This window comes from Talpa europaea, assembly GCF_964194135.1.
Source record: "Talpa europaea genome assembly, chromosome: 7".
In the NCBI taxonomy this organism is placed as follows: Eukaryota; Metazoa; Chordata; class Mammalia; order Eulipotyphla; family Talpidae; genus Talpa; species Talpa europaea.
The window spans coordinates 107,427,899-107,448,275 of record NC_140074.1 but is presented as its reverse complement, the minus strand read 5'-3'; the positions used below and the strand labels follow the sequence as shown (position 1 = coordinate 107,448,275).

The 20,377-nt window shown below is 36.2% G+C and overlaps 1 protein-coding gene across 1 annotated transcript in view; it reads left to right on the top strand.

Annotated features, from left to right (window-relative positions):
* Nucleotides 1-20,377, top strand: part of USP32 (ubiquitin specific peptidase 32) — a gene marked incomplete at both ends in the record, with an annotated part of 149,868 nt that overhangs the window by 63,850 nt on the left and 65,641 nt on the right. The window contains 4 exons of the mRNA XM_084236460.1: nt 2,894-2,999; nt 4,413-4,531; nt 8,663-8,822; nt 20,233-20,364. Coding sequence (XP_084092586.1) covers nt 2,894-2,999; nt 4,413-4,531; nt 8,663-8,822; nt 20,233-20,364 — 517 coding nt within the window. The remainder of the gene's footprint in view (nt 1-2,893; nt 3,000-4,412; nt 4,532-8,662; nt 8,823-20,232; nt 20,365-20,377) is intronic.

The following is a 20,377-nucleotide window of genomic DNA, read 5'->3' as shown; positions in this document are numbered from 1 at the left end:
ATTGAGTTTGTGATCACTTGAAATTTCTTAGTTTAATTTTTATTATTTGCCAAAATGGTATACTTTTTTACTGGAAATCTTTTCATTTCATGTAATATATGAGAAGATATATAATTGTGCTATAGAACCATGAAGTGGTTAAGAGTTAAGTTTCAGGGGAACCTGTCTTGCCTAGATTTTAGTCGTGACTCTGCCACTTCAGTGATATATGACTTTGGACAGATTGCTTACTCTCTTTGGTCTCTAGTTTTCCTCAACCATAAAATGGAGTCATCAGTAATATCTTCCTCATGGAATCATGTTGAGGCTTAATGCTGGTGAAACACAACAGCAGTTATATGTCACATAACAAGTATTTGAACCTTAACTATTGTTTTTATTATAAAACTAAAAATTATTAATGGACTTATTGTCGGGTTAGTGCCATGATTAAGTAATTTCTTGCTGACTGGCAATATAAAAATTAAGGTACATGGTATAATATTTAGGTGTATTATGCAATAGTATATTATTTCTTGTATCTTTTGTGCTGTTATCATGTGTTTCTTACATATGCTCTGAACACACATTAAATTATTTAATTATTATTCCTTTAGAGTCAATTATTGTCTAGAGCAATTAAGAATAAAAATAGGTACATTTTATATTTACCTTCATTTATGACTTTTCCTACGCTTCTTTCCTTGTGTATATGCACCTGTATCTGTATATTGTCATAGGTCCTTCAGTCCTTTGTTTTACCCTTTCATATACTGCAGGTTTGCTGGTTATGACTTCTCTGTAGTTCCTTTGTCAAAAGGTTTATTTTTCCTTTCTTAATGAGAGGTAATTTTTGCTGCCTATAGGATTTTTGGTTTGTTTCTTTTAGTGCTTTTGTCATTCTACTTTCTTCTGGCTTATGTAATTTTTGGTGAGAAATGCTGTTCTCAGTGTAATGGATCTTTTTGTCCTCTGACTGCCTTAAAGACTTTCTTTTTATCTTTGGCTCTAAGTAGTTTGAGTAGCATTTGTCGAGTTGGTTTTCAGGGGTTCAGTTGTAATTCTGAACTTCTAGGTTTTGTGTCTGTTAGTTTATAAAATTCTGCATGGTAGGGCCTCCCCAGTGGCGCAGCAGGTTGAGCGCAGTGCTGTGAAGCTGTCCACAGCCTTTGCAGTGCCAGTTCGATTCCCAGCCAGCCAGGGAGAGTCCCATATGGCAAGGCAGACCTCTCCTGTCTCGCCCGCTGCTACCCTCAACAGTGTGCTTCAGTCCTTCTGCCGGTTCTGCTTCCTGCTCTGTCTCTGGTGAATTCTCTCACCCTCCCGCGCCTCTGGCCTGTAACCCAGTGTCTGTATAAATAAATAAATCTTTAAAAAAAATACATATATATATATCTTAAAAAAAAAATTCTGCATGGGAGATACTAAGTTAGCATTGGTTTCCATAACATAGCACTTCTGACCCAAATATATGAGTTTTTTTCTTCTATATCAACCAATTCTCTAGCTTTCTAGATACCCACTGGGTATCCTACAGTGGTGTACAGACCTTTTGTGTCCTCTCTAGGTGTGTCACCCTTCTAACACTTTGATGTGTTCACCAACCCTAGGGCTCAAGAAACCCCATAGTTTAGGATGACTATGGAAGTTCCATCACACGGTCACGATTGATTAAATTTCTAATCCCACTCCCCTTTCCAGAGGTTGGGAATCAGGACCGAAAATTTCAGTCCCTTAATCACATCTTTTTTTTTTTATTTTTAAGGGAATGGGTTGGAGAAGATAGTCCCCCCGTCAAGTCCTGTTTTTTTTTTTTTTAAAGATTTGTTTTTATTTTATGCATTCAAGAGCTGGGGTACAGGCCAGAGGTGTGGGGATGGGGGGTGAGAGGATTCACCAGAGACAGAGCGGGGAACAGAACGGGCAGAACAACCAAAGTACACTGCTGAGGGGAGTAGTGGGCGAGTTAAGAGAGGTCTGCTACGCCATGTGGGTTGCTGCCTGGCTGGCCAGGGACCAAACGTGCTGCAGAGGCTGCTGCGCCACTGGGGAGGCTCTTGATCACATCTTCAGTTCCTCTAACAATCAACTCCCATTCTAAACATATCTAAGGGACTACCAAGAATCACCTCATCAGCATAAACTTGGGTATGATTGAAAGGGGCTTCTTATGATAAACAAAAAGTGCTCCTCTCACTTCTGTCACTCAGGGTTTTAGTAGCTTTATGGCAAGAATTTGGAGAAAGGTCAAATACGTATTCTTTTTTTTTTTAAGATTTTTTTTTATTTATACATGCAAGAACTGGGGCACAGGCCAGAGGTGCGGGGAGTGAGAGGATTCACCAGAGAGAGAGCAGGGAACAGAACAGGCAGATCAATGGAAATAACACTGCTGAGGGGAGCAGTGGGCGAGTCAGGAGAGGTCTGCTGCTCCATATGGGTTGCTCTCTGGCTGGGGATCGAACTCGCTCTGCAGTGGCTGCGGATAGCCTCATAGGTTGTGTCTCAGCCCCTTGCCTCCCACCAGGGAGGCCCTGTATTAATTCTTTGATTCCATGTGTTTGGGTGTCTGTTTATATTTCTGAATATTTAGTTAAGAATACCTTTCTTTCATGTTAAAATGATGTGTGGAAGTTTTGCATTGGTTGAAGGAAGTTCTGTAACTGCACAGAAATCCTTATCACATTATTGGAACTATTGAAGGGGAAGGACCTTTATCTTCTCAGACTTTGACAAGAACTCCAAAGAGAAAGAATAAATATTCATCGTGTGAGTCAGTGATATATGTATTTTAGAATAAGTATATTCTTGACTGAGTGCAATAAGATGTGAAACTAATCTGTTAAAGGTGAGATCAGCATCAAATTCCTCAACAACTGAAAAATCTAAAACTGGCCTTATCATTTTCACCTAGGTGATTTACTGTTCTTTTGGTGGAACATCTAAAGGACTACACTTCAATAACTTAATAGTTGGACTTGTCCTTCTTACAAGAGGCAAAGATGAAGAGAAAGCAAAATGTAAGTATTTTATTACCTCAAAATGGTAACACTACATCTGTGTACAGAATAATTTGCCTCAAAAATCTAATGACAGGCAAAGGATACATGAGAGATGCAGGTGGCCAATAAACACTTGAAAAAAATGTTCAGCATAATTATTAGGGAAATGTCAATTAAAATTATAGTGAGAACTACTTTACACCCTTGAAGATGGCCAAAACAAAAAAAAGGAACAGATATTAGTGAGGATGTGGGAAAGTTGCAGCCCTCATATACATTGCAGCTAGGGATGAGGTACATCTTCCCAAAGTTACTATTTCTTGACATTGTGTCTTATTTGTCCCAGATCATTTTTTTTAAGAAATAAAATCTAGGAGCCTCCCTGGTGGTGCAAGGGCTTGAGCATCAGCTCTATGAAGTAGTCCACAGCCACTGCAGCATGAGTGCGATCCCCGGCCAGGGAGGTGATCCACATGGTGCAGCAGACCTCTCCTGTCTCGCCCGCTGTGTTTCAGTAGATCTGCCTGTTCTGCCCCCCACTCTGTCTCTGGTGAATCCTCTCACTGCCCCCCTCGCACTTCTGGCCTGTACCCCAGTTCTTGTATGCATAAATAAATAAATCTTTTTTAAAAAAGGTAATAAAATATAGCAGCTAAGGTGAAGACTATATTCTCCATGGTCCCATTCCCATGCTTCCCTCCACAGAGATAAACACTTGGCTTTAGACTGGTGAATTTCATTCATTCCTTGTGAAATTCTTAATACAATTCTATATATCCTTAAACATATCTTCAATTCTTTTGCAGGTTTTCAACCTTATAAATTGATGATATATTGTATGGATTATTTTGCATTTTGCTTTTTCTCTGAATATTTTCTAATTATCAATATTGAAACACTTTGTTTCTTTATCCTGTTGTATATTTCTTTCTCTATGTGCACCTCTCAATTTACCACTTGTCTTGCTGATAGACAGTTGTCTTTTTTCCCCCTAAATTTTGCTATTACAAACAATGATTCAGTGGACATTGATGTACCTCATTCATATAGGTGAGAGCTTCTTCAGGTTAGAAGTAGAGCTGCCTAAAAGTTTCTAGCCACATCTTCACTTTTACTGGAATTTGGCTAGTTATGGTTGCACTAATTTATACTAAACTATACTCGAATTAACAGTGTATAAGAGGTCTTGTTTTTCCCAATTTATTGTTAATACTTCATATTATCACACCTAAAACATTTCTGCAAATTTGGTATGTTTGAAAAGATATCACATTTAATTTGTATTGCTGGTGGATTTTTTTTTTTTCAGGAATAAGTTATTTATAAATTGTTTGGCACTAGTAATCACTCAATTATTACCTTTTCCTTCCCCATCTATTTCTACCAAGGTGTATTTAATCTATGACAATATTAATTTATGCTTCCTTCTAGACATTTTTAGTCTTTTTGCAAGCGAATCCGGGAGCTATGTTGTGCGGGAAGAAATGGAAAGAATGCTACATGTGGTGGATGGCAAAGTCCCAGATACACTCAGGAAGTGTTTCTCAGAGGTATATTTAAAGATTACATTTCATCCCTACCTGTTGATACAAAAGTAACTCTTAGTTGTATAATGAATTTAGCCTTTATGAATATATGTTTAACTGCAGCATATTCTTTACATACTTTGTATTTAACAGTTGATGTTTTAACTGTTTATGTACTGTGCTTAAGGAGCCATGATACTCATTACTGCTATATTTGTGAATATAAAAATTCTCACTTTTGCCGTAAAGGTAACTGTCTGTACTTATGATTAATGAACGCACACACATACATAATCCTGCGAGAACCTGAGACAGTGTTCACATTGTAGTGCCATTGCCTTTCAACGTGGACATGTAGGTTTGTCACTTATTGGCACTGAGCCAGTCTGTGACCTGACTGAACCATCAAAACCTATTTTATCATTTATTTTACTTGATTGATTTGCATAGTGAAATATTTGGATTTAAATTTTTGTCATATTTTTGTTTCCATGAATATTTTCATTGTACAAAACTTAAAGAATAGAAACTGTATCTTTAACAGAGAAAAAACAATTTTTTTTTTTTTTCCTTTTCAGAGGTCTGCTATTATGGGAAAAGTGAAAATGGTAGGGTAAAAATCCCTTTAGAAGTTTCCGAATCTTTCCTGCAGTACTCTGTGCTAAGTTTTTCTTATGGGTACTTATTTGACTCATTTTCATTTCATAGATATGACAGTCCTTCACTGCTCTTGATTTTGTTCATTTAGTTTAGTCACCTTCCTTACTATATAGATATGTATAGTCCTATACATATATCTAGTTCTAATATCTCTTGACTCTGCCTTTGAGTTTCCTGTGTGTTGATAGTATCTGGAGATTTCCCTTTTTTGCTTAGCTGTGCAGTTTTTGGTAATGATTGTGGTATTTATTACCTTTTAGACTTTTTTATGTGTTTGGTGCAAAAGAATTGACTTCCTGTATTTTTGGTTATAACATACTGACTTTGAGTTGCTATGATAGTATTTCAATACTTCAAGATAAACTAGGCTATGATTTTATTTCCTCTCCAGTAAATAATAAACATTTCTCATCAGGAAAAAAATAATCTTTGCAGGCCTAATTAATTGGAATTTTTACAGAGATGTCAAATGCATTAGTACTCTTGCTCATTTTTAGGGAATACATATATATTCATTGTAATAGATATATGCATGCACTTTTTATATGTAGGAATTCATTTTATATGTAGGAATTCAATGTGGTTAGTCACTCAGTTCTCTAAAATTTATACACAATAGAAGATACATATAAGAAGATAATTAGCACTTTGGGGAAAAATAAAGTAGACTAAGGGGGATAGGTGGTGGTAGGGAAGAGGCAGCTGAGTATTAGTTTATTATCTAGGATAGTTAGGAAAGACCTCACAGATTAAGTGAAATTTAAACAAAGAATTTAAAGGAATGAGGGATAAAACCATACATATATCTGGAGGAAGTATTTTCCGTGAAGAGAATACAGCAAAGACCCTGAGATGGGAATGTGCTTGACATGTCCAAGGAATAGCAAAGCTAGAATGGAGTGAACAAGGGAGTATAAGAAACGAAGTTACAGCGGTTGGAACTGAGGAGAGATTATTTAAGACTGTACTAGGAGGATGATTCGAGTTTTTGACTTATACCAAGCAAGATGGAAACCATTCGTGTGTTTGAACAGAGGACTACCCTAGGTTGTTGGTTTTTTAAAACATGATCATTTTGGTCTTATGTGGAGAGTATGCTGAAAATAATTCAGTTGAAATATCTTAATAATCTAGTAAAGAGTGATTGTCATTTAGATCATGTTGTAGCAGTGAGGTGATGAGACATTTTTTAGATTCTGCATTTATTTTGAAGGTAGATCAAACAGAATCTTTCTGTATTGTTTATGGATGGTGACAAAAAGAGAAGAGCATGACTAAGGTGCTTTGGCTTAATTTAATGAATGAATGGAGTTGCCATTAAATAAGATGGGTGAGATTACTGGAAAAGGGAGGATTGGGGGTTTTATATCAATATAGAACATAATTGAATTTGAAAATCCTATTTGATAATTCTTTTTTAAAAAAGATTTATTTACTTATTTATGCATAGAAGAACTGGGGATAGGCCAGAGGTGTAGGGGATGAGAGGATTCACCAGAGACAGAGTGGGGAGCAGAACAGGCAGATCTATTGGAATACACTGCTAAGGGGAGCAGCGGGTGAGACAGAAGAAGTCTGCTGTGCCATATGTGAGTTAGCTCCCTGGGCAGATCGAACTTAGGCCTTAGCAGAGAAAGTGTGAGAGTGCTGAGACTTAACCCCTATGCTACCAGGGAGGGGCTCCTATTAGATAATTCACATGTAGTTGTCAACTATGTTTTTTCAAAAATATTTGAATTTATAAAATTTATTTATTGTTATTGAAGTACCATTGTTCCACATCCTTGCCAGTGTTTTGACTGTATAGGAATTCCCCCCTAAGGAATAGTTACCATAGCTTTTCCCACCACCGGAGCACCACAGTCTTCCACCAAAGTCCATTCTGGTCTCCTCTCCTTCCCTTTCTCACCTGTCTCTCTCCCTCTCCCTCTGAAAGATGGAGATCTATAGTCAGCTTTCAAAGGTTGGTTTTAAAGTTTGTTTTTGTCTGACCCTTTGTTTGGTTTTTCTGTATTCCACCTGTATTCAGCTATGCTTTTCGCCATATAAGTTGGAGTTCAGAGGAAAGGATTGGTTGGTCTTAGATAAGAATGAGATCATCTAGGAGAGAAAGGAGGTAGGAAACCAGAGACAGAGTAGGGGAGCATTACAGGCAGATCTACTGATGTACACTGCTAAGGAAAGCAGCGGGCTCCCCATAAACAGATAGGAAGATTGAATCCTGTACCCCAGTGTTTAGAGATTGGCGAGATGAAGAAGAATCTAAACAGAAGTCTGAGGAATAGAACCAAAAGCGAATGATGTCCTGGAAGCAAGTGAATAACATGTTTCACAAAGGAAAGAGTGTTTAAGGTCAAAGTGAATTGGCCTTTGATTCATTAGATTTGTTAATATTAAAGTAGGTCATTGGTGTAGATCCTATCATGGGAGTCAGGATACTAGAAGGAGTGTTTTTATGAGAGGAAATTGTGATGACAAGAGTCGCATGCTTAATATTGCCTTTATGGGAAGGGACATGGTTATTATAGTAAAAAGATTTTACAACAATGTTTGAAAATGGCTAAGGTAGTGTTGTATAAGTGACAAGGTCTTTGGAAGAGGAAAGATCAAACAAATGAGAGGCCTGGATTTTGGAATACTCAGTATATGGCGATTTAAATCATTAGATATCTGTAGTTGGTTTTAAAAAAAAAAGTCACCACTGTAAATGCACTAATTTTATCTGATTCAATTGCTTGCTTTGTTTACCTACTATAATTTTTGAGAAACCAGTCCAATGATTGTATCCAGACCCTTCTTGCTTTTCAAGTTACTGTGTTTCAATATCATTTACTTATATTAGAAATAGCTTATTGGGGCCTTCCATAACAATGCATTATGTAGCTTTTTACATTAAAAAAAAAAAACCCACTAACACTATAAAATTTTGCTTAAAGATGTGGACCTAGCACCTTGATTTAAGTGATTTGGAATGGGTCTCAGCCTTTTCTAGCATGTGCTCGTTAGTCTTAACAGATGAAGTTATAAAGTTTTCAGCTATGCCTTTTGGAGCAAGACTCCAAGATAGGTATTTTTAGTTCACCTATGAAGTTTAAGAGTATTTTAATTCTATACATATTTAATTAAAACATGCTAATTCTGACAGATTGACATGCTGGAAAGGTAAGGCAAGTGAAAAATTGAATTTATTGAATATTGGAAAATGTATTTGCTGACTTCAGGATATATCTTAGCAAATAAAATGTTGCTTATTAGTGAATTGATTAAGTAACTTGCAGGTAACATAGATTTTATGCACATGGAAATTCTGAAGTACAGTTATCTTTAAAAACAGTTTGATTTCCAAGTATACAACCTACAGTGCTATATAATCCTTCCTTTGTAGTTAGTAAGAAGGTAAATGTCAACTAATTGCAAATGTCTAATTTTGCAGATTGCATGTAAGTATGATACCTTAACATTTGTCAAACTTATATTTTCTTGTCTTAATTTTAGGGGGAAAAGGTAAACTATGAAAAGTTTAGAAATTGGCTTCTTCTAAACAAAGATGCTTTTACCTTCTCTCGTTGGTTACTGTCTGGAGGTGTATATGTGACCCTCACTGATGATAGTGATACTCCCACTTTCTACCAAACTCTGGCTGGAGTCACACATTGTAAGTAATGGCATTTTGTTATTTTCTGTTTATTTTTTAATAAAATTACCTGTAATGTGAGAACATGCATAGAGGAGTTTATTGTTGGTGTTTTTTTCTTCCAAAGTTTAATAAAAAGAAATGCTGGCACGTGAGAGTATATACTGAAAAGGAAAACTGTCTTCTGTCTACTCACTACTCACTGAATATCCCTGAACTGCAAATATGTGGGGTCTTTTCCCCCTATATCAAACAGTTCTCAAGTTCTCTGTGGATACCAAGTGGGTGTCCTACAAATCAGTTTAATTCTGACACTGTCTACCTAGGATTAGTTCAAACCCAATGGTTAAAAGATTAGTTCCACAAGATTTTCCTCCTTCCCCCTCATTTCAGATGCCAGTCACAAGCCCAGGCGGTCACCTATATTTCTCACCAACCAGCTATAAGTTGGAGGTTCCCATGACTGCTTCTTCGGGTTTGATAATTTGCCACAATGGCTCACAGAACTCAGGGAAGCATTTGTGTTTACTCGTTTGTTATATAACGAAGGATATGTTAAGGGATACATGATGACTAGTGATATGAAGAAATGTGGAAGGTGCAGTCAATCCAAGCTCAGGAGCTTCTGTTCCCATGGGACTGGGATATGCCAATTCTCCTATCTTGTGAATATGTTCACCAGCCCAGAAACTTTATGAACCCCATACTTTGGAGATATTTATGGAGGCTTCATCATGTAGGCATGATTCATTATTAGCTCAGTTTCTAGTTCCTCCCCCCTCTCTGTAGAATGAGGATTGGGACTAAATTCTAAGTTTTCAGTTATGTCTTGGTCTTAACAGTTATACCACCTGTGGGATACAGGAGCCCACCAAGAGTCCCCTGAGGCATTAGAACAAAAGATGTTCCCATCACCCATGAAACTGTAAGAAATTTGGGATTTCAGTGTCAGAAATATCTATTACTCAGAAAATATAAGATTTCGGTCAAAGACCAAATGTTAGCAGAAACTGGGACAAAGAACACTATTATTTTCGGGTTGTTGGAAAAGCCATGATGCCTTTTTGCATAGAAAACAAGAAAAATTACATCACGATTTTTCTGACCACCATGTCACAATCTTTAACTAAACTTGTATTAGTGTCCCAAGGCTGCTCTAACAAATTACATTGTTCTTAAACTGGAACAACAGAAATTTCTTTGGTGACAGATCTAGAAACTGAAATCAAGGACTCAAGGTATTAACAGAGCCATGTTACCTATAAAGACTCTAAGGAAGAATCCTTCTTTGCCTCTTCCAGTTTTTGGTCACCCCAAGCTTTCCTTGACTTCTAGCAATAAAACATCAATCTCTGTCTCTGTCTTCATATCTCTTTCAGTGTGTCTCTCTGTGTCCTTTTCTCTTCTTATGAGGACACAAGTCATTGAATTTAGGATCCTGCCTAAATCTAGGGTCAAAGGGATATAAGGGATGGTGGTGGGAAGACAAAAATGCTGTGAACACACTTGCTTGACAAAGGGTTGCCACAAACCTTCAATTTGTTAAAAATGGCAATATCTGTGAAATGGAATAACCATCTTGGATATTGACTGGGGCCCTTGAAACAATATATTGTCAGGGCCCCTGACAAAAGACAAAACAGGTAAAAAATAAACATGTTTATTAGCACTGTGCTTATAGAAGGAAACAATCAGTGATGGATAACTCAAAGAAATGATTAGAACTTGAGCTTAGATAGCATATTAGCAAAGAACATTAATTTTGTAGAGAAGTGACAGTAAAAGGAAAAGAACTTTGATATTGTAGAGGTGGTAAAAATCAGTAAGGCTCATTATATAGATTCATTTCTCTCTTGCTATCTCCAGTTTGATAAGGGTCTAGAGTTGTCTCTAGTGATTAAATAATGCCCCTTCCTGATAGAGGAAGGAGGACACATTCACAAATTAGGCAAATGGGGAAGGACAGAGAGGTGTTCTCAGTTGCCATTACTTCAAAATAATCCTCATGCCAAAATCGTATCTTTTGGCCTGACATAGTCTGCTGCCCTTCAGGAATACATGAAATAATAAAGGATTCAGTCCTTGTATAGAATAGGTGCTTTATGCTGAATGTGTATCTTCTTGTGTTAGTGAAGCCTTGCTGGTGAATGTCAGTGCACTTTACCCCACAGCTTGCGGAGTAATTGTTTGGGGAATAATCAGTTTTCTTATAGAGGGCTGTACACGAGTATAAGAATGTGCTCATCCACATCTGTGGGAAGAAAGTGTTTTCTTACTTTTAGCTTAGGTTTATAAAAATAAAGAACAAGGGCCTCTCTGGTGGCACAAGGAGTTAAGACACAACCTATGAGGCTGTCCACAGCCACTGCAGCACGATTTCAATCCCTGGCCGTCCAGGGAGGAGCCCACATAGCGCAGCAGACCTCTCCTTACTCAACCACTTCTCCCCTCAGCAGTGTGTTTCCGTCAGCCTGCCTGTTCTGTTCCCCACTCTGTCTCTGGTGAATTCTCTCACTCCCCCACACCTCTGACCTGTACCCCAGTTCTTGTATGCATAAATAAATAAATCTTTTAAAAAAAAAAAAAAAGGAAAGAAAGAACCAAAAGAAGCTACTGCAACAGACAACTGAATTGTTACTGACTTCAGCAAGGGTTTACTTTTTTTGTCAGCCTTACTAAATAGGAGCATTATCACAAAGTCAAAATTACTACTAAATTTATAGAATTCTGACATTAACAGAATTGCATTCTGATGCCTATGATTTATTGTATTAACTGTCAATTCTTACTCAGTTTCCAGCAAAGTAATTGTCTTTATATGCTTTTCCATTCAAAGAATATTTGGTACATTAGACTTTTTAAATAATGTGTCAGGAATGTGAAAACTGTGATAAAGATAGAGGATATTATTAATTGACTTATAAGCAGATAGAAAATATTTATTTATTTATTTATTTTTATAAATTTTATTGTTATATTCCCCATACAATTGCAGCCCCCCCATTCTGACCCCAATCCCTCCCCTCCCACCCCCGCCCCCCTAAAAGTGTCTCTGGTTCATAGTTTTTTGTTGATTTTGATTTTCACTTTCTTATAGTTATTCATTTTCCTGGTCCCTTATTTAAGTTTTCTAGATTCCTGCTATGAGTGAGACCATCCGGTATTTTTCTTTTTCTTTTTGGCTTATTTCGCTGAGCATGATCCCTTCCAGCGCCATCCATGTTGCTGCAAATTGCATGTGTTTATCTTTTTTGAATGCTGAGTAATATTCCATGGTATATATGTACCACATCTTCTTGATCCAGTCATCTATTTTTGGGCATTTGGGTTGTTTCCAAAGCTTAGCTATTGTATACAGTGCTGCTATAAACATAGGGGTGCAGGTGTTCTTTGGAATTGATGTTTCTGTGTCCTTTGGGTAAATACCTAGGAGTGGAATTGCTGGATCATATGGAAGCTCTATGTTTAGTAGGTCCAGAAATCTCCACACAGCTCTCCACAGTGGTTGGACCAGTTTGCACTCCCACCAACAGTGCAGAAGAGTTCCTTTTTCTCCACACCCTCGCCAGCATTTGTTGTTGCTAGTTTTTTTAATATGTGCCATAGAAAATATTTATTTTAAAGCATCAGTGAGTCCATTTAAATTTGTGTAATGAGCCAAGGTATCTAGGAAACAAAAAGGAATTACAATTTTTCACTTGTAAATAATAATTTGTTAGAATACAGATGCTTTAATTACTTTTCACATATAATTGTAAACTAAACTATGAAGTCACAGTAAGTTGAACACACTGCCGTACTTAATCAAATTTTCTTCTCTGATATAAATCATAAATGAAACTGGGGAGCTATTTTATAGTCAATAACAGAATAATTAACTGATTTGATTGCATGGGATTTTAGACTTTGTTATGGCAAGTTCAGTTTTTGGAACTGCAAATTTCAAGCTATTGCTACCTTTTATTTGAATTTAAGAAATTGATTTAGAATTTAGCTCTAAGTTCAAGTTTTTATGCTTGAGTAGATCTTAACCAAACTTTTATTAACTATTTTCCTATCATAAGTTACTATTTAATTACATAAGATTAGATTTCCTAAATTTTTAAAAAAATTGTACACACATTATTCTACTCCTTTTGATATCTGAGAAAAGATTTACAGAGTGTTGGATTTTGGAGACACAGACTATAAACTCAAAATATAATCAGTTCTAAACAGCTTTCCCAAGTTTAGGCCAGTGTATCTTTATCCCCTGTTATTGTATATGAATAGTCCTAGCCAAGCAATTTGCTGAGTTTGAAAGCTGGTCTGTTATCTGCTAACCTCTGAAATGTCTATGTTCCGACTGAACTATTAGTTCTAGGTTGAACTGTCGTCTTTAATAGACTTTTTTGTCACTGGAAAGTAAAGTTCTTTCTTGGATTTTTGTCTTTTATCTTGGGTCCATGGCATAAATCCTTCTTTACATTATCCTTTTTTGGTTTTAATTAAAGTATAATACAGCAGTTGATTTTTGCTTTTTTGTCTTGTTACTACTTCTCTTTCCTACAAATACTCTTTTGTTGCTCCTTGTAATATCTTTTTCCACATGTTTTTCCTTTCCCTAGTCAATCCTTTAATCACATGTATATCTTTAATATTCAGACCTCCAGGGCCTTGCTGCATATGTGCTTAAAAACAAAAAACAGGAAAGAAAAACCAAACACTGGAATCTGTTCCTTCACTGTACTGTTCCCTCATTATACTTTCCATACTACATTACAGCAACCACATTGCACTTCTTCTAGAATCTAAACATAATTGTCTTGTTCGCATTCAAACATGTAGTTTTTTAGCATAAGGTCAGACACATTAGTATGTTTTTACTGCATGTTTGCAAAATATGAAATTATCTTTGACTATAAATGACCTGTACATTTTTTTCTCTTTTCAAAATTGTGTTGCTTTGTAGTAGGTCCCAAGTTACTACATGCAGATCGAACACTTAATAGAGGCACTGTGTATCCCATGTTATCTGTGTATTCCATGTTATCTCTGAGATTCATGTCTCAAAATGAGGAAACCAAGGCTCTGAGAGAAACTATCTGAAGATAGGATACTAATAGGTGTCATAAGTGGGATGTTGAAACCCCCAAGTGCATGCTTACTCTCAATTTAAGACTTAAAGACAGTTTATTGACACACAGTCAATTTATTCTTTATTCTTTTATAAGTAGGTTGTAATTGAAGATAAAAAGAGTTGGTCATGTGGTAGCTGTGGTTGTGGTGAGCCATCTTCCGCACTCATTTCAGACAATCTTGCAGATTCACTTTTCCAGTTTAGCTTCCCCCACCCCCTTGGGATAGTTGCAAATGATTATTTTTATTTCTCTTCAATAATTAATTTCTTTTGATCCAGGCAAGATCAATGAATGATTGCCCATTTATCATCAGTGAAGTAGGTAATAGCACTATGCTTTAAGAACTATGATAGACAGTTATTTTCCTTAATGTTAATCATTTTTCATAGAATTTATATTATTTGGAAGAAGATGTTTGTGCCTATTCCCTCTTGTAAATACATTTTCAAATAAATTAGGAAAGAGTTTTTAGAGTTTCCATAAAACTTATTGTAAGTGTGAAATAGCTTACTAACACAGTGATTGCTTCAAGTAGTAGATTCTGAATTCTGAGTTAATTAATATAGTATTTTTGGTGAATTTTAGAGGCAACTCATTTTCATTATTTTTCTCTTTATATCTAACTCCAATGTATTGTCTCTTAGCATTTGGTATCTCAGTTAAAAATATGTATATTATATCCCCTTGCCAAATTTTAGTTTACAACCTTAAAACCTTCCTTCAGTAAGAAAAAAGTAGTTCAGTGATTCTTAGACCATAAGCTGCCTAGTAAATCTGTATGCCCTCCTTCATTATCCTCTTATCTGGTTATAATGATATAAAGCTTACAGCCATTTTAAGTAAATCTCAGAAGGTTATTGCTCTTGAGAATAGGTAATTCCTTAAAAATGTTAACTGTGTGAAAATATTTGGATATTTTTACTAGCTGTTTTTGTTTCTAATGAAAATACAATCCTGGCATTAAGAAAATATTTCTACAGCTGGATCCTCCGGTGAGGTGAGGTGGTACTTGATTGGGATGGCCCAAAATGCCAACCAAGAACTGTTTAGAATGTTGGGAATGTGGTATGATGCTGTTGTGAACCAGAAAAGTTATACCTATAGGTGGGTGATAAATTCATTGTTATTTTGCTGGTATAGTAGGAGTTTTGGTGTTGATTTATCAGTTGCAATAGAGTAATGTAATTATCACCTGTAACTTCTTTAAAAATAGGATTAATTGCGTCCATCTTGCCAGCAGCTCAGCTGATTATTCATGTAAATGTTTGGGTGATAGTAATATAATCTATATAATTTACTTTTGCTTGCCCTCAGCAAGCTTGTAGCTATGACAGGCTATATAGATAGATAAATCTCAGTCTGTAGCCAAAAATGAACAGATCACTAAACCTAAAAGTGAACTTTAAAACATTTTTTAATTGGTGACCATGGCCAATTTGATGATTTTTCTTCAAAATATGATCTACTTCTTTCCCCACATTTCTACTTCACAAGTGGTGTTTTTTTAAGATTAATAAACTTGGTTGTCAAAGGTAAAAAAATTTGGGAGATGGGGGCCTCGCTGGTGGCACAAGGGATTAAGATGCAACCTCTAGGGCTGTCTGCAGCCTCCGCAGCACAAGTTCAATACCCCGGCCAGCCAGGCAGCAACCCACATGGCGCAGCATACCTCTTTTGTCTCACCCGCTGCTCCCCTCAGTAGTGTATTTCAGTCAGTCTGCCTGTTCTGTTCCCTACTCTGTCTCTGGTGTATCCTCTCACCCCCCACACCTCTGGCCTGTACCGCAGCTCTTGCATACATAAATAAATAAATCTTTAAAAAAAAAAATTTGGGAGGTAATTGGTGTAGTTTGTGTTCTAATTTAGTGTATTATGCAAACATAAGTTATTCAGAAACACATATATGAACACCTATTGTATGCTCAGTTCCTAGAAGTATAGAAATTAGAAAATAATTTCACTCAAGTTTGCTGTCTTCCTCCTTTTTCTTCATGAATCTTTTTTTCTTTTTAAAGATTTATTTATTTATACAAGCACTGGGGACAGTCAGAAGCGCAGGAGGGTGACAGAATTCACCAGAGCCAGAGCAGAGAGCAGAACAGGCAGAGTGATGAAGTACACTGCTGAGGGGAGCAGCGGGTGCGGCAGGAGAGGTCTGTGCGCCATGTGGGACCCTCACCCAGCGGCCGGGGATCGAACCAGCGCTGCAGAGGCTGCGGGCAGCATCGCAACCCAGCGCTCAACCGCTGCGACACTGGGGAGGCCCCATGAATCCTGTTTTTTAAATGCAGGTTTGCTGCTTATCAGAAAGTTTAGAATTTGAGAAAGCTAATATTTATTTGAAGGAACAGAAGAGGCTCCCCCTTCCTTCCTTCCTGTTTCCTTCCTCCCCCGCTCCCTCCTTCCCATCCTCCCAATCCCTCTCTCTTACTCCTTCCCCTCCCATAAATGGAGTAAACAGACACCTTATTAGGGAAAGTGGGCAGTAATGCTGTCTCAGTTTATATATCAGACTCCTGTGATTACTCTCCCTACTGTTGAAAATTTTAAATACTCTATCTAAATAAATTGTTATCTGTGTAGTTGAAGTAGGTACTATATGAAAAACTGAACACTTCATATAGAGAATTTAATTTAATTTAAACTATTTTTTAAAAATTACTTCTAATTCTAAATTGAACTTTTGCAAAGGTTGATTTATCCGGAGGTTACAGTATAGTCACAAATGCAGTGTATTATCTGGTTAAAAAAGAAAAAATATATTACATAGTATATACTTTCATAGTGTGAAAATTTATCTTTGGTGTCATAGTCATTCTTGATTTTGCTGTAAAAAATTTTAAATTTGTTTAGTTTAGCTCATTGATTATCTAAAACTATGAGAAAGAATTTTGTGCAATCTGAGCATCACACAATGATAAAGATTATATAGTGAAAATACTGGGAATAATCTACCCAAACAACCTACATGATATTCAATTAAATACATGTATTACTATGATTACCATTATATGAAAAAATACAATTGTATGTCTTCCTTTTTGATCACCTACATTTTCAATCAACGAAATGAATTACTAGTCTAGTAAGAACAAAAAGTAATGCAAATTTAAAAATTAAATTAGTATTAATAGAAACAAATTTTTTAAAAGACTGGTAAAAATAGGGGCCTCCCTGGTGACACAAGAGGTTAAGCACTGCACTATGAAGCAATCCTCAGCCTCTGCAGCATGAGTTCAATCCCCGGCTGGCCAGGGAGCAACTCACATGGTGAAGCAGACCTCTGCTGTCTCGCCCACTGCTCCCCTCAGCAATGTATTTCAGTCTCTGCCTGCCTGTTCTGCTTCCCACTCTGTCTCTGGTGAATCCTCTCACCCCTGCATCTCTGGCCTGTACCTCAGCTCTTGTATGCATAAATAAATCAATCTTAAAAAAAAAAAAAAGACTGGTAAAAATAAAAATTACAATGTTAATGATTGTTTTAGTATGGTAACATTAGACAAATTTATTTTCTATATGTTTAAGTATCTAATAAAAAAGTTAGAAAATTATTTTATAATTAAAGTTAATAAACTGCAGGAAAACATATCAAAGAGTAGGAATGATTTAGTAATTTCTGCTACCCATGTTTTCATTCCCCTCAATTTCAGAAATAAATTAGCATTTCACTATGGCTGAGATTCGACATCAGTACTGGTCAGGAGCTAATCCACATATGGCACAGCAGGCCTCTCCTGTCTCATCCTCTGCTGACCTTAGCAATGTATTTCAGTAAATCTACCTGTTCTGCTCCCTGGTCTGTCTGTGGTGATTCCTCTTAACCCCCACACCTCTAGGTTATACCCCAGTTCGTCTACACAAAAAAAGAACAATTGTAGAATTATGTTAGAAATAAAACATTATAAGCCTAAAAGCTCCAATATTTACAGTATGCATTTTTATCATAAAGACTTTGCCTTACTAAAGATTTTTCTCATAATTTTTTAATCTGCAATTTACTATTGGCAACTGTTTACTGAAGAATTGATTTTTCTGATTACAGATCCAGTCATAATAATTCTCAATAAAGAATTACATCTAAGTTGTTTTCAATAATGATTTGATTTAAAAGGAATGAAACATTAGTCTGGCACTTACGTTTTTGATATCTTGGAAGATTTATTTTCCAGAATTTAATCTCTTCAACATTATTCAATTCAAATGGGTATATCTTGGTGCTGTTCTGCTGTTAATATGAATTCTTTCAGCTTTTGTTTATAAAAAAAATTATTTTGCCATTATTTTTGAGTGATATTTTCATGGGACATAGAATTTGAGATTAACAATTTCTTTTCCTTTGGACAATTTTTGCCCCCTTTTATTGTTTTCTGACTCCTTTGTTAATGAAGAAAAAGTGTTGCTTATTTTAGTTCCCATTTGTAGTGTTTTTTCTCCCTTGTCTTACCACATTTATGATCTCTTTGTCATCAACACTGATTTTCATTTGCTAAGTTTGGTTTTCTTTGAATTTTTTCTTGTACCAGGTTTATCAAACTTCTGGCTCAGTGAGATTATAATGTTCATCAGATTTAGAAAATTTCAGCTGTTACTGTTTCAAGTATTTTATGGCCACCCCTTTCTGAAACGCCAATATCATGTATATTGTACTGTTTGAAATCCTCTTAAAGGTCACTAGGATTCTAATCATTTTTTTGACCTTTTTCCTCCTTTCGTTTCCATTTGGGTAGCTAGCTTCTTATATGCTTATTCCTTGGGTTCACTGATCTTTCCTCTGTAGTTTTTTTTTTTTTAAGATTTATTTATTCATGCATGCAAGAACCCGGGGTACAGGCCAGATGCACGAGAGGGTGAGCGGACTCACCAGAGCGGGGAACAGAACAGGCAGACTGAAATACACTGCTGAGGGGAGCAGCAGGCACGACAGGAGAGGTCTGCCTGGCCATGTGTGTATCTCCCTGGCCGGCCGGGATCGAACTGGTGCTGCAGAGGCTGCGGACAGCTTCACAGCGCAGCGCTCGACCACCTGTGCTTTCAAGGGAGGCCCTCCTCCGTAGTTTTTATCTGCTGTTAAATCATGCAGTGAGCTTTTTTATTTCAAATATTCATTTCTAGTAATTCCATTTGTTGCATATTTATCGTCTTTACTTCCTTCCTCATTGTAGCCATGATTTTCTTTAAATTCTTGAGGTATTTATAATAGATGTTTTACTAGCAAGTTGACCATAGAACTGAGGCATACAGCAAAGGTTGTGGAGGGAGGAGGGTCAAAATAGGGGAGGAAAGAACACAGGAATATGGTGATGGTTGACGGGTGATATGGTGGCAGGAGAACTATGGGGACTACAACAATGTAAGAAACAAATTTTTAATTAATAAAATATATATAATAGATGTTTTAAATACTTTTCTGTAAACGTATTTAAAAGTTTTCTAATTCCATCATCTCTTTTAATTTTAGGACTTTTTCTGTTGATTGATTTTTATCCAGGTTTTGGGGTCAGTCACATCTTCCTGCTTGCTTCATAGTTCACTGGATGCTAGAATTGTGAATGTTACATGACTATCTGGATTCTGTTGTCTTTCTTTAAAAGAGGAAGTTTATTTTGATAAGCAGTTCAGTTATTTGTGGATCAGCTTGATATTTTCAGGAATTTTTAAATCTTAATTGGGGCAAGTCTTAAATAGCTTTTACTTTAGAATTAGTTTATCCCTATTCATTAAATATGACCCTTTGAGTTTATGGATACTTGTATCTCAGTTCTGACTGGTTCAAACTTAGACACATATGTTACAACTATGGTTGGAGCTTATCTGTGATGTTTCAATATGCCTTCTCACAAATGAAGAAATATATTCATGCTTTTTAAATACACCTATTATCTATCACATTGAAAATCCTACTTTAGCTTTTGTTACTTATTGACCTTGTTAGTTACCTTTTGCCATATTCTTTTTCACTTATTTAACAAGTATTGGCTATATAAATCAGTCACCATATCGATAAGATTATTTATGCATGTGTCCTGCCATTATGATGTTTACAGTATAACCAGGAGAAAAAGATGTATATAGAATAAATTGATGGAATTTTGCCAAAAACTGTTTTTCTGTTTTTTAAAGCATCTTTTTTTTGTTAATTTAAATTTTGGGGGCATTTTAGGTATAATGTATTTGTCTTTCAGAGTTTTAAGTCATGATTTATTTTTAGCATTTGAAGTCAGAAATTGAATTGGAAGTGATATTATCAGGATGAACTTACTGCCCAGAACAGAAATCTGAGTTTTTATAATCTTGTTTGATTTGACTCTTAGTGGAGGAATCAGATATCATTGACCTGGAAAAACGCTATTGGTTGCTGAAGGCTCAATCCCGCACTGGACGATTTGATTTAGAGACTTTTGGCCCACTGGTATCACCACCTATCCGTCCATATCTAAGTGAAGGTAGGAATCATTT